The following is a 13447-nucleotide window of genomic DNA, read 5'->3' on the forward strand; positions in this document are numbered from 1 at the left end:
GCTGTGTTTCTCGTCTTTGTGTGTGCAAATTGGCTACTAGGTTTCCTATGTATAAAAGTAGGGAAAGTGCTGTTGCAACTGTATGGGGCATTGGTGACTTCACCTGGAGTACTAGCACACAGTTTTGGTCCCGTTACTGGAGGAGTTCACTAGATTGATTTCCGGGATGAAGGACTGTGTTATGAAGAGAAATTGAGCTGTTTCAGCCTATACTCGCTGGAGTTCAGAAGAATAAGAGGAGATTTAATTGAGGTACATCAGATGCTAAAGGTGATTAGCATGGTAGATGTCAAGTGGACATTTCCCCTTGTTGGACATTCTAAATCGAACGGCCACAGATTTAGGCTAAGGGGTGGCAGATTCAAAACAAATGCGGAATTACTTCACTCAAAGTGTCGTGAATCTGTGGAATTCTCTACCCCACAGGGTATTAGATGCTGGAACATTAAACAAATTTCAGGAGGAGATAGAAAGGAGTTTAATTAGTAACAAGATGAAGGAAATGGGGGAGCAGGCAGTAAGGTGGAGATGAGATCAGCCATGAATGGCAGAACAGGCTTGAGGTGCTGAATTGCCTACTCCTGCTTATATTCTTCTTATAGCAATAGTTGCTTTTGTTAAAGCACTCTGGGGCATTCCTAATGTAATCTTGGCACGTGTGACTACCTCTAACGCAATTAGCACCAGCTATGGTGCACATAATAAAGGCAAATAATCTAACATTGGTGGGGGTGTCAATATATGGTAATAGAGGGAGATAACTGAGCATAGACTTCAATCACAGTAGCAGGATATGACAAGAGTGTAGTGGACACAGCAAAAGTTGCAGAGCTCGATAATATCTCACCTGCAGTACTGTGCTTCACAACTACCTGTAACTCAAGTCAAGAGTTCTCGTACAACTACAATACTGGCACCTACCCGGCTATGTGGAACCTTGTCCAGGTAGGACTTCTCCATGTGACCGACTAACAAAAAGGACAAATCCTACCAGCCAGCCTTTCCTCAATGGTCAATGAAGTGATGACAGGAGTCATCCAGTGTTAAGTGACACTTGCCAAGTATTTGTACCAATGTTCAAATTGGTTTCACCAGCTCTACATCTCATTACAGAATCTATCCATTTGTGGGCTGGGATCTAAATATCCCAAGGATATGTGTCCTATTGATAAGGCAGGCAGCTGGGCAAAGGGGGTGGAGTTGCATTGTTAGTAAGGAAATAAGTTAAATCAATAGCAGGGAGCGATATGGGATCAGAAGGCATAGAATCTCTTTGGGTGGAGTTGAGGAATCGCAAAGGTAAAAATACCCTGATGGGAGTTAGGTACAGGCCCCCTAGCAGTAGTCAGGATGTGGGACAGAAAATAAACCAGGAGATAGAAAAGGCATGTTAACAAGGCAACATTACAATAATCATGGGGGACTTCAATATTCAGGTTGATAGTGGATCCCAAGAAAAGGAATTTGTGGAATGTCTAAGATTTTTTTGGGAGCAGCTTGTGGCAGAGCCTACTGGGGAACAGGCAATTCTGGATTTGGTGACGTGTAATGAGGCAGACTTGATTAGGGAACTTAAGGTGAAGGAACCCTTAGGGAGCAGTGACCACAATATGATGGAATTTACCCTGCAGTTTGAGAGGGAGAAGCTGCAATCAGATGTAGCGGTATTACAATTAAATAAGGGTAACTACAAAGACACGAGGGAGGAGCTGGCCAGAGTTGATTGGAAAAGGAGCCTAGCACGGTAGACAGTGGAACAGGGGATTTTGGGGGTTATTCTGGAGGCACAACAGAAATGATAAGGGGACAAGACATCCATGGCTGACGAGGAAAGTCAAGGACAGCATAAAAGAAAAAGCATACAAAGTGGCGAGTATTAGTGGGAAGCCAAATGATTGGGAAGCCTTTAAAGAGAGCAGAAAACTAAAATGCAATAAGAGGGGAGAAGATGAAATGAGTGCAAGCTAGCTAGTAATATAAAGATAGGTAAGAGAGAGGCAGAAATAGACATTGGTTCACTGAAAAATGTGGCTAGAGAAGTAATAATAGGAAACAAAGAAATGGCAGTGGGGTTGAATAGTTACTTTATATCCGTCATCACGGTGGAAGCCAGAGCTCCAGAACAATCAGGGGGCAGAGGGTAGTGCAGTGCCCATCACGAAGAAGGAGGTTCTGGGGAAACTGAAAGGTCTGAAGATGGATAAATCACCTGGACCGGATGGACTACACCCCAGGGTTCTAAAATAGATAGCTGAGGTGATTGTGGAGGCATTGATGGCGATCTTTCAGGAATCACTGGAGGCAGGAAGGATCCCAGAGGACTGGAAAGTGGCTAATGTAACACCACTTTTTAAGAAGGGAAGGAGGCAGAAGGCGGGAAATTATAGGCCGGTTAGCCTGACTTCGGTCATTGGTAAGATTTGAGAGTCTGTTATTAGAGATGAGATTGCAGAATACTCTGAAGAGCATGATAATAGGACTGAGTCAGCACGGCTTCGCCAAGGGGAGGATCTGTTGAGTTCTTTGAGGAAGTAACAAGGAAGTTAGACAAAGGAGAACCAGTGGACGTGATTTATTTAGATTTCCAGAAGGCCTTTGACAAGGTGCCGCCCATGGTGTTAAGGGTAAGAACCCTGGCATGGATAGAGGATTGGCTGACTGGCAGAAGGTGGGGATAATGGGGTCTTTTTCAGGATGGCAGTCAGTGACTAGTGGTGTGCCTCAGGGGTCAGTGCTGGGACCACAACTTTTCACAATATACATAAATGATCTGGAAGAAGGAACTAAAGGCACTGTTCATACAATTCACAGTGCAGAAGGAGGCCATTCAGCCCATCGAGTCTGCACCGGCTCTTCGAAAGAGTACCCTACCCAAGGTCAACACCGCCACCCTATCCCCATAACCCAGTAACCCCACCCAACATTAAGGACAATTTTGGACACTAAGGGCAATTTATCATGGCCAATCCACCTAACCTGCACATCTTTGGACTGTGGGAGGAAACCAGAGCACCTGGCGGAAACCCACGCACACATGGGGAGGATGTGCAGACTCCACACAGACAGTGACCCAAGCCGGAATCGAACAAGTGACCCTGGAGCTGTGAAGCAATTGTGCTATCCACAAGGCTACCGTGCTACCCGAGTAACAGCTGTTACTTAGCTGTTGCTAAGTTTGCAAATGATACAAAGCTCTGTAGATGGACAGGTCGTATTGAGGAAGAAAGCGGGCTGCAGAAGGACTTGGACAAGCTAGGAGAGTCAACAAAAGTGGCAGATGGAATACAATGTGGACAAGTGTGAGGTTATGCACTTTGGAAGGAGAAATGGAGGCATAGACTATTTTCTAAATGGAGAGATGCTTAGGAAATCAAAAGCACAAAGGGACTTGGGAGTCCTTGTTCACAATTAACATGCAGGTTCAGTCGGCAGTTAGTAAGGCAACGTTAGCATTCATGTCAAGAGGGCTTGAATACAAGACCAGGGATGTACGTCTGAGGCTGTATAAGGCTCTGGTCAGACACCATTTGGAGTATTGTGAGCAGTTTTGGGCTCCCTAACAAAGGAAGGATGCGCTGGCCTTGGAAAGAGTCCAGAGGAAGTTCACAAAAATGATCCCTGGAATGAAGAGCATGTCGGATGGGAAACGGTTGAGGACTCTGCGACTGTACTCGTTGGAGTTTAAAGGATATGAGGGGAATCTTACTGAAACTTCCAGGATATGGCGAAGCCTGGATAGAGTGGATGTGGAGAGGATGTTTCCACTTTTAGGAATAACTAGCAGAGGACACCACCTCAGACTAAAGAGAAGATTCTTGAAAAGAGAGATGAGGAGGAATTTCTTCAGCCAGAGGGTAGTGAATCTGTGGAACTCTTTGCCGCAGAAGGCTGTGGCGTCGAAATCACTGAATGTCTTTAAGATAGATAGGTTCTTGATTAATCAGGGGTTATAGAGAGAAGGAAAGAGAATGGGAATGAGAAAAATATCAGCCATGTTTGAATGGCGGAGCAGACTCAATGGGCCGAGTGGCCTAATTCTGCTCCTGTGTCTTACGGTCTTATGGACTCACTTCTTTTCTGCTCTCTGACTTCATACAGATCCCACCACTGCTTAACAGTGTCGCAGCAGATGGTGAAGGCTGCCTTTATCCTATTGTATGAAGTCTCACCTTTATTTCACAGTCCACTGAAAACCCGAGAGATGAAGGTGATGAATTCAAAAGATGTTGAGATCTCTTCAAATGCACCTCATTAGCATGTGAAATTACCATCAACTCCAGAGCCACAGCAATGTGGCTGACTCTTAAAATGCCCTCAGTGCAGAGTTGAGGGCAAATAGGGCTGGGCAATAATAAAATGCTGGCCCAGCCAGTTCCACCCACATCCCATGAGTCCACCTCCTGACTGTTACTCGCATTTAGCCAAACGCACCTCTGTTAAAACTGAAGATCAGTAACAAGTTTGTGAATTTTTCTGATTTAAAAAAAAAAGATTAAAACTGAATAAATAGAACAGTGACTCAGTAATCAAGGATCTGTATTAAACTTCTTGAATTTAAAATATCAAAGTTGTCATGCAATTTAAGGAATGTATGGCTCTTAAATGCACCTGGGTGTTTTCCCTTTAAGAATTTCTATCAATTGACTCCAATCTGTGGTTAACAGGAAGGAAGAAATATTTGATCATTATCTACTAAACAAATTACCTAGATTCAGGCAAATATTAACTGCTAGAATTTGTTGATGGTAACAATTGTAACGTTGTACATTAATGTTTGCTGAACAGTGTTTCCTTCATTCTGGTTCTATCTGACTCTAAACATACTCTGTAGAGTCATACTCATACATTTTATAAGAACTGCAAACCATTATAACATTTAGGGAACTGTACAAATACAGATAGCACAACTGACTGAAGGTTTTCAAAAGTCATGCTGAAGGAGTGAAACTCCTGTTTCTTTGTGTATTGTAGGACTTTGTGCCTTGCTCAATCTTGCCATCACTCAGCTCCAGACCTCATTGTAGTCACGGTCCAAACATGGACAAAGAGCACAATTTCTGAAGTGTGGTGAGCATGGCATCCTTTGACATCAAGGCAGCATTAGACTGAGTTGTGGCATAAAAGAGCCCGAAGTAAGTCAACAGAATCAGGAAGAAATTTTGTTGATGGGGGAGGTCAGCTCAGTCAAAGGACAATGGTGTCCAAGGCACCACCATCTTCAGCTACTTCACCTTCCCTCGCTCAGTGGGGATGCTTGCACAATTTTCAGTACCATTCACGACTCCTCCGATAGTGCTGTCTGTCTCCATAAAGCTGCGAGACCTGGACAACATTCAGGCTTGAGCTGTTAAGTGGTAATAAGTAACATAAATGCCAGGCAAGAGCAAATCAGATGCCAAAAATTCTGCAGGGAGCAAGTCACCACCTGACTCCCAGAAACTTGTTCACCATTTACAAGGCACAAGTCAGGAAGGTGATGGGATTCTCTCCACTTACCTGGATGCGTGCAGCTCCACACACAAGCTCAAACACTCCTCGAAGCAGCAGCCAGGTCGCATTGACCACAAATTACTCCTTTCGTCATTGAAGCAGAATGGCAGCAGTGCATTCCATAGACAAGATCCACTGCAGTAACCTGCCCACCCTCCTTTGAAATTACCTTTCAAACACGCAACCCTTATTGCCTAGAAGGTCGAAGGCAGCAGACGTGCTGGAAAACCGCCTTCAAGTTCCCCTCCTGACTTGGTACTATATTTCCATTCATTCACTGTTGCTGGGTCAAATAAAAATGGGAACTCCTTTCCTAACAGCACAGTGGATGGACCTGTGCCAGATAGACTGCAGTAGGCAAAACTATCTCAAGGGCAATGAGGGACGGGGGCAACAAATGCTGATTTTTCCAGCAACACTCACCTCCCCCATGAACAAATATTCTGAACGTCAGCATGTTAATTTTTTGCATTGGGTGCTTGTGAAAGTCAAACTTCGATTTGGGCTTCAGTACTGTTATATATTACCTTGGACTGTCAACAGACTTATGAAGATTCATGGGTTTTAATGTTTAGGCAGATGCCAATATAACAAATTACTAACACTCTGGGGAGAATGAGAAGTGGTGTTGGTCATCATAAAATTTGCCTTTTAATTGCTTAAGTCAATATGAATTAGTCACACCAAAGTAAAGGACTAAAGGAATATAATGCAGCTCAAGCATGCTTCATTATAATTACTTGTTAAGGGTCTGAATGTGGGGACTTCCGGGTGCGGCGATGACCAGCTGAGTCGCACGTTTCGGCAGCTCCCTGTGAAACGGACGTTTGGGCTCTTGATAGGAGCCCCAACGGCAATTTTAACGGCTGAAAACACCGTGCGGTAAACCAGAAGGGTGTTCCCCCTGGACACGGATGGAAAAAGGAGAGGAAAGTGGCCGGATTGCAGCGGATCCTTTGGAACAACGGCAAGGAAGGCAAGCAGAAACCAAGATGGCGTCGGAAGGTGGCAGTTTCATATGGGGCCCTGAACAACAAGAGTTTTTGAAACGCTGCGTAGAGGAGATAAAAAAGGAAATGAAGAAAGAGTTGTTGGCCCCGATATTACAGGCGATTGAAGGGCTGAAAGAGGAACAAAAGACCCAGGAGCAGGAGCTTCGGGTCGTGAAGGCGAAAGCAGCAGAGAATGAAAACGACATACAGGGCCTGGTGGTGAAGTCGGAGATACAGGAGGCACACCAGAAACGATCTGTGGAGAGGTTGGAGGCACTGGAAAATAACGCAAGGAGGAACAACTTGAGGATTCTTGGCCTTCCTGAAGGTGTGGAGGGGGCGGACGTCGGGGCATATGTGAGCACGATGCTGCACTCGTTAATGGGAGTGGAGGCCCCGACGGGTCCGTTGGAGGTGGAGGGAGCATACCGAGTTATGGTGCGAGGACCGAGAGCAGGAGAAGCTCCCAGAGCCATAGTGGTGAGATTTCTCCGTTTTAAGGATAGAGAAATGGTCCTTAGATGGGCGAAGAAAACTCGGTGTAGTAAATGGGAGAACGCGGTGATCCGCGTCTATCAAGATTGGAGTGCGGAGGTGGCGAGAAGGAGGGCGAGCTTTAATCGGGCCAAAGCGGTACTTCACAAAAAAAAGATAAAGTTTGGAATGCTGCAACCGGCAAGACTGTGGGTCACATATCAAGGGAGGCACCACTACTTTGAGACGGCGGATGAAGCGTGGACTTTTATTGTAGAAGAAAAATTGGAATGATTGGACTACGAAAATGAACGTTTGGACAAAGTGGTGGGACGAGTGGGGGGGGGGGGGGGGGGGGCGAAGAGGGATTGTATGATTAATCCTGCGGTATGGTAACTTTTCTTTCTCCCACAGGTGGTGATGGGGGGAGGGGGGGAGGGAGAGGAGATGGGGCGTTGGCCATGGGAGGCGGGGCCGAGGGAGAGGCGCGGGCTTGGTTCCCGCGCTATGATAATTATGGCGGGAATAGAGAAGCAGGAAGGAGGGGGCACCGCACGGGGCGAGCCGTGATCACGGGGGGAAGCCGAGGTCAGCCAGAGTTTGCTGACTTCTGGGAGCAACATGGGGGGAGTAATTACGTTAGCGGGGGGTCTAGCAGGGGGGGGGGGGGGGAGGGGGGAATTACTGGGTTGCTGCTGCTGGGGAAAGGGGGGAGTGGGTGCGGGAAAGGATGGGCGGGGGGGCACCGTCTGGGAGAAATACAGCCGCGTGGGAACTGGGCGAGAAGCTGGAAAAAGATGATGGCTAACCGGCAAGGGGGGGGGGTGGGAAGCCCCCCAACTCGGCTGATCACGTGGAACGTGAGGGGGCTTAACGGGCCGATAAAGAGGGCACGAGTACTCGCACACCTTAAGAAACTTAAAGCAGATGTGGTCATGTTACAGGAAACGCACCTGAAACTGATAGATCAGGTTAGGTTGCGCAAAGGATGGGTAGGGCAGGTGTTCCATTCGGGGCTGGATGCGAAAAACAGGGGGGTGGCTATATTAGTGGGGAAGCGGGTAATGTTCGAGGCAAAGACTATAGTGGCGGATAACGGGGGCAGATACGTGATGGTGAGTGGCAAATTACAGGGAGAGATGGTGGTGTTGGTAAACGTGTATGCCCCGAATTGGGACGATGCCAATTTTATGAGGCGAATGCTAGGACGCATCCCAGACCTAGAGACCGGAAAGCTGATAATGGGGGGAGACTTTAACACGGTGTTGGAACCAAGGCTGGATAGGTCGAAGTCCAGGACTGGTAGGAGGCCGGCAGCAGCCAAGGTGCTTAAGGATTTTATGGAGCAGATGGGAGGGGTGGACCCGTGGAGATTCAGTAGACCTAGGAGTAAGGAGTTCTCGTTTTTCTCCTATGTCCATAAAGTCTATTCACGCATAGACTTTTTTGTGTTGGGTAGGGCATTGATCCCGAGGGTGAGGGGAACGGAATATACGGCTATAGCCATTTCGGATCATGCCCCACACTGGGTAGACTTGGAGATAGGGGAGGAAACAAGAGGGCGTCCACCCTGGAGAATGGATATGGGACTAATGGCGGATGAGGGGGTGTGCTTAAGGGTGAGGGGATGCATTGAAAAGTACTTGGAACTCAATGACAATGGGGAGGTTCAGGTGGGAGTGGTCTGGGAGGCGTTGAAGGCGGTGGTTAGGGGGGAGCTGATATCAATAAGGACACATAAAGGGAAGCAGGAGAGTAAGGAACGGGAGCGGTTGTTGCAAGAACTTTTGAGGGTGGACAGACAGTATGCGGAAGCACCGGAGGAGGGACTGTATAGGGAAAGGCAAAGGCTGCATGTGGAATTTGACTTGCTGACCACAGGCACTGCAGAGGCACAATGGAGGAAGGCGCAGGGTGTACAGTATGAATATGGAGAGAAGGCGAGCAGATTGCTGGCACACCAATTGAGGAAAAGGGGAGCAGCGAGGGAAATAGGGGGGGTGAGAGACGAAGATGGAGAGACGGAGCGGGGAGCGGAGAGAGTGAATGAAGTGTTCAAGACATTTTATAAAAAATTGTATGAAGCTCAACCCCCGGATGGGAGGGAGAGAATGATGGAGTTTTTGGATCGGCTGGAAATTCCCAAGGTGGAAGAGCAGGAAAGGATGGGATTGGGAGCACAGATCACGGTAGAAGAAGTGGTGAAAGGAATTAGGAACATGCAGACGGGAAAGGCCCCGGGACCGGACGGATTCCCAGTTGAATTTTACAGAAAATATTTGGACTTGCTCGCCCCGCTACTGACGAGGACCTTCAACGAGGCAAAGGAAAGGGGACAACTGCCCCCGACTATGTCAGAAGCAACGATATCGCTTCTTTTAAAGAAGGAAAAGGATCCGCTACAATGCGGGTCCTACAGACCAATCTCCCTCCTCAATGTAGATGCCAAGGTCTTGGCCAAGGTAATGGCAATGAGAATAGAGGAATGTGTCCCGGGGGTGGTTCATGAGGACCAAACTGGGTTTGTGAAGGGGAGACAGCTGAACACGAACATACGGAGGTTGTTAGGCGTAATGATGATGGCCCCACCAGAGGGTGAAACGGAGATAGTAGTGGCGATGGATGCCGAGAAAGCATTTGATAGAGTGGAGTGGGATTATCTGTGGGAGGTGTTGAGGAGATTTGGGTTCGGAGAGGGGTATGTTAGATGGGTGCAGCTGTTGTATAGGGCCCCAGTGGCGAGTGTGGTCACGAATGGATGGGGATCGGCATATTTTCGGCTCCACAGAGGGACAAGGCAGGGATGTCCTCTGTCCCCATTACTGTTTGCACTGGCGATTGAGCCCCTGGCGATAGCGCTGAGAGGTTCCAAGGGATGGAGGGGAATACTTAGGGGAGGAGAAGAACACCGGGTATCTTTATATGCGGATGATCTGCTACTATATGTGGCGGATCCAGCGGAGGGGATGCCAGAAATAATGCGGATACTTGGGGAGTTTGGGGATTTTTCAGGGTATAAATTGAACATGGGAAAGAGTGAGCTGTTTGTGGTGCATCCAGGGGAGCAGAGTAGAGAAATAGAAGACCTACCGTTGAGGAAGGTAACAAGAGACTTTCGTTACCTGGGGATCCAGATAGCTAAGAATTGGGGCACATTGCACAGGCTAAATTTGACGCGGTTGGTGGAACAGATGGAGGAAGATTTCAAGAGATGGGACATGGTAGCATTGTCAATGGCAGGGAGGGTGCAGGCAGTTAAGATGGTGGTCCTCCCGAGATTCCTTTTTGTGTTTCAGTGTCTCCCGGTGGTGATCACGAAGGCTTTTTTCAAAAGGATAGAAAAGAGTATTATGGGTTTTGTTTGGGCCGGGAAGACTCCGAGAGTGAGGAAGGGATTCTTACAGCGTAGTAGGGATAGGGGGGGGCTGGCACTACCGAGCCTAAGTGAGTATTATTGGGCCGCTAATATTTCAATGGTGAGTAAGTGGATGGGAGAGGAGGAAGGAGCGGCGTGGAAGAGATTAGAGAGGGCGTCCTGTAGGGGGACCAGCCTGCAGGCTATGGTGACAGCCCCATTGCCGTTCTCACCAAGGAACTATACCACGAGTCCGGTGGTGGTAGCTACACTGAAGATTTGGGGACAGTGGAGACGACATAGGGGAAAGACCGGAGCACTGGGGGGGTCCCCGATAAGAAACAACCATAGGTTTGCCCCGGGGGGAATGGATGGGGGATATGGAATGTGGCAAAGAGCAGGTATAACGCAATTGAAAGATCTATTTGTGGATGGGAAGTTTGCGAGTCTGGGAGCGCTGACCGAGAAATATGGGTTGCCCCAAGGGAATGCATTCAGGTACATGCAATTGAGGGCTTTTGCGAGGCAGCAGGTGAGGGAATTCCCGCAGCTCCCGACACAAGAGGTGCAGGACAGAGTCATCTCAAAGAAATGGGTGGGGGACGGTAAGGTGTCGGATATATATAGGGAAATGAGAGACGAAGGGGAGACTATGATGGACGAACTAAAAGGGAAATGGGAAGAAGAGCTAGGGGAGGAGATTGAGGAGGGGATGTGGGCAGATGCCCTAAACAGGGTAAACTCGTCGTCCTCGTGCGCCAGGCTAAGCCTGATTCAGTTTAAGGTATTACACAGGGCACATATGACTGGAACACGGCTCAGTAAATTTTTTGGGGTGGAGGATAGGTGTGCGAGGTGCTCGAGAAGCCCAGCGAATCATACCCATATGTTTTGGTCATGCCCGGCACTACAGGGGTTTTGGATGGGGGTGACAAAGGTGCTTTCGAAAGTAGTAGGAGTCCGGGTCGAACCAAGCTGGGGGTTGGCTATATTTGGGGTTGCACAAGAGCCGGGAGTGCAGGAGGCGAAAGAGGCCGATGTTTTGGCCTTTGCGTCCCTAGTAGCCCGGCGCAGAATATTGCTAATGTGGAAAGAAGCCAAGCCCCCGGGGGTGGAGACCTGGATAAATGAAATGGCGGGGTTCATAAAGTTAGAGCGGATTAAGTTCGTCCTAAGGGGGTCGGCTCAAGGGTTTACAAGGCGGTGGCAACCGTTCGTCGAATATCTTGCGGAAAGATAGATAGGGGAGAACAAAGAAGGCAGCAGCAGCAGCCCAGAACTTGGGGGGTGGGGGGTGGGGGGGGGGGGGGTGTGTGGCCTGAGACAAGGCAGTTGCCAATTAGGGCTAGTTTTTATTTTTGTTATTTAATATTTATTTATTTGTTGTTGTTTTCTTTTGTTCTTGTTTAAATAAAAAAGGTCGTTATTATCTGTATTGTTATAATGTTGTGTAAAGGATGCACAATGTACTGTGTTGGTTGACCAAAAATTTTCAATAAAATATTATTTAAAAAAAAAAAAGGGTCTGAATGTGTAAGATTTAATTTTACACACACATTTATGATGCAATTATTGGTTTGTGAAAGTTGTTTTAAAGTACAGCTCACCACTCTCCAGGAAATACACCACAGCTATAATCTATCCATCTCTCTCCCCAATGGCTTTCCCATCGGGACACCGTTATTCCAATATCACAGGATTAATAGATATTTGCAACAATTAAATTGAATTGAAGGGTTTATAATTCTCATCACATTTAACCCTTGCTAAATAAATCTAAACATCATAATTTTTACACAGTAAATTTCTAAACAGTAGAAATTAATTTATATTATAACGTATTGCTTGCACACTTTAATATTTCATGCGTTAGACAAAAGTTTTTTTGTTTCAATTAAGATCAGAGATGGACACGGCTTTTATTTTTTGCACATATTTCTCCCAAAAGGTTTTCTGCATAAACTGCTGAACCAATTAATTGGTTGTAACCCAAGATGGGCAGCACGGTAGCATTGTGGATAGCACAATTGCTTCACAGCTCCAGGGTCCCAAGTTCGATTCCGGCTTGGGTCACTGTCTGTGTGAAGTCTGCACATCCTCCCCGTGTGTGCGTGGGTTTTCTCCGGGTGCTCCGGTTTCCTCCCACAGCCCAAAGATGTGCAGGTTAGGTGAATTGGCCATGATAAACTGCCCTTAGTGTTGGGTGGGGTGACTGGGTTATGGGATTATGGGGATAGGGTGAAGGTGTTGACCTTGAGTAGGGTGCTCTTTCCAAGAGCCGGTGCATACTCGATGGGCCGAATGGCCTCCTTCTGCACTGTAAATTCTATGATGATAATCTATGATAATTTTAAAAACTAATTACACCACGTGTTTACATTTGAAACAGAACAACGACTGAATTAATCATTCCAAATACTCATCTTGGAGGGTTTTTGTTTACAGAACTTGCCTATGGCTGAAAAATATATTTTTTCTTGTGGCTTTCCGTCAAATACCAAATATTTGATGTTTTAGTATTCTTGGGAATTGTCCTGATGAGTCCGAGATGAAAAGCTTCAACAAAACAAAAAAACCCTTTCTCAGCAATACTCAAATCTACCCTTAGGAAATTCTCCTGGGGAAAAATGTGTATCTTGTACGTGACAAAAATAGGATGATTTCATTTTAAGGACATAGGAACAGGAGTAGGCCATTCAGCTCTTCAAGCCTGTCCTGCCATTTAATGAGATCATGGCTGATTTATGACCTAACTCCATATATAATCCTTTAGTATCTCTGCTTAACAAAAATCTATCGACCTATCTCAGATTTAAAATTAACATCTGTTCTAGTTTCAACTGCTGTCTGTGGGAGAGTGTTCCAAACCTCGGCCACATTTGCGAGAAGTACTTCAGGACATCTCTCCTGAATGGTCTAGCCCTAACTTTGATGAGGTCATTGTTACAAATCAATATTCCTCAGTCCCAGATAATATTTCAGAAGAATTTACCTGAACAATGTCATTCTGGGAATCAAATCATTATCAAGATATCTTTTTACAAGCATATACAAAAATAGGCAACTGGTGTGACAGCGTGGCATCGTTGCTACAAAACATTGCCAGCAATAACTTTCAGATAATTACATATTTAAC

General features: G+C 46.7%; 1 protein-coding gene across 1 annotated transcript in view; it reads right to left on the minus strand.

Annotated features, from left to right (window-relative positions):
* Positions 1–4528: 4528 nt before the first annotated feature.
* fbxw2 (F-box and WD repeat domain containing 2) overlaps positions 4529–13447 on the minus strand; it is a 60427-nt gene continuing 51508 nt past the window's right edge. The window contains exon 7 of the mRNA XM_072488529.1: positions 4529–5344. Within this exon, the coding sequence (XP_072344630.1) occupies positions 5266–5344 (79 nt within the window). The 3' untranslated portion in view covers positions 4529–5265. The remainder of the gene's footprint in view (positions 5345–13447) is intronic.

The sequence above is a fragment of the Scyliorhinus torazame genome, chromosome 22, assembly GCF_047496885.1.
Source record: "Scyliorhinus torazame isolate Kashiwa2021f chromosome 22, sScyTor2.1, whole genome shotgun sequence".
In the NCBI taxonomy this organism is placed as follows: domain Eukaryota; kingdom Metazoa; phylum Chordata; class Chondrichthyes; order Carcharhiniformes; family Scyliorhinidae; genus Scyliorhinus; species Scyliorhinus torazame.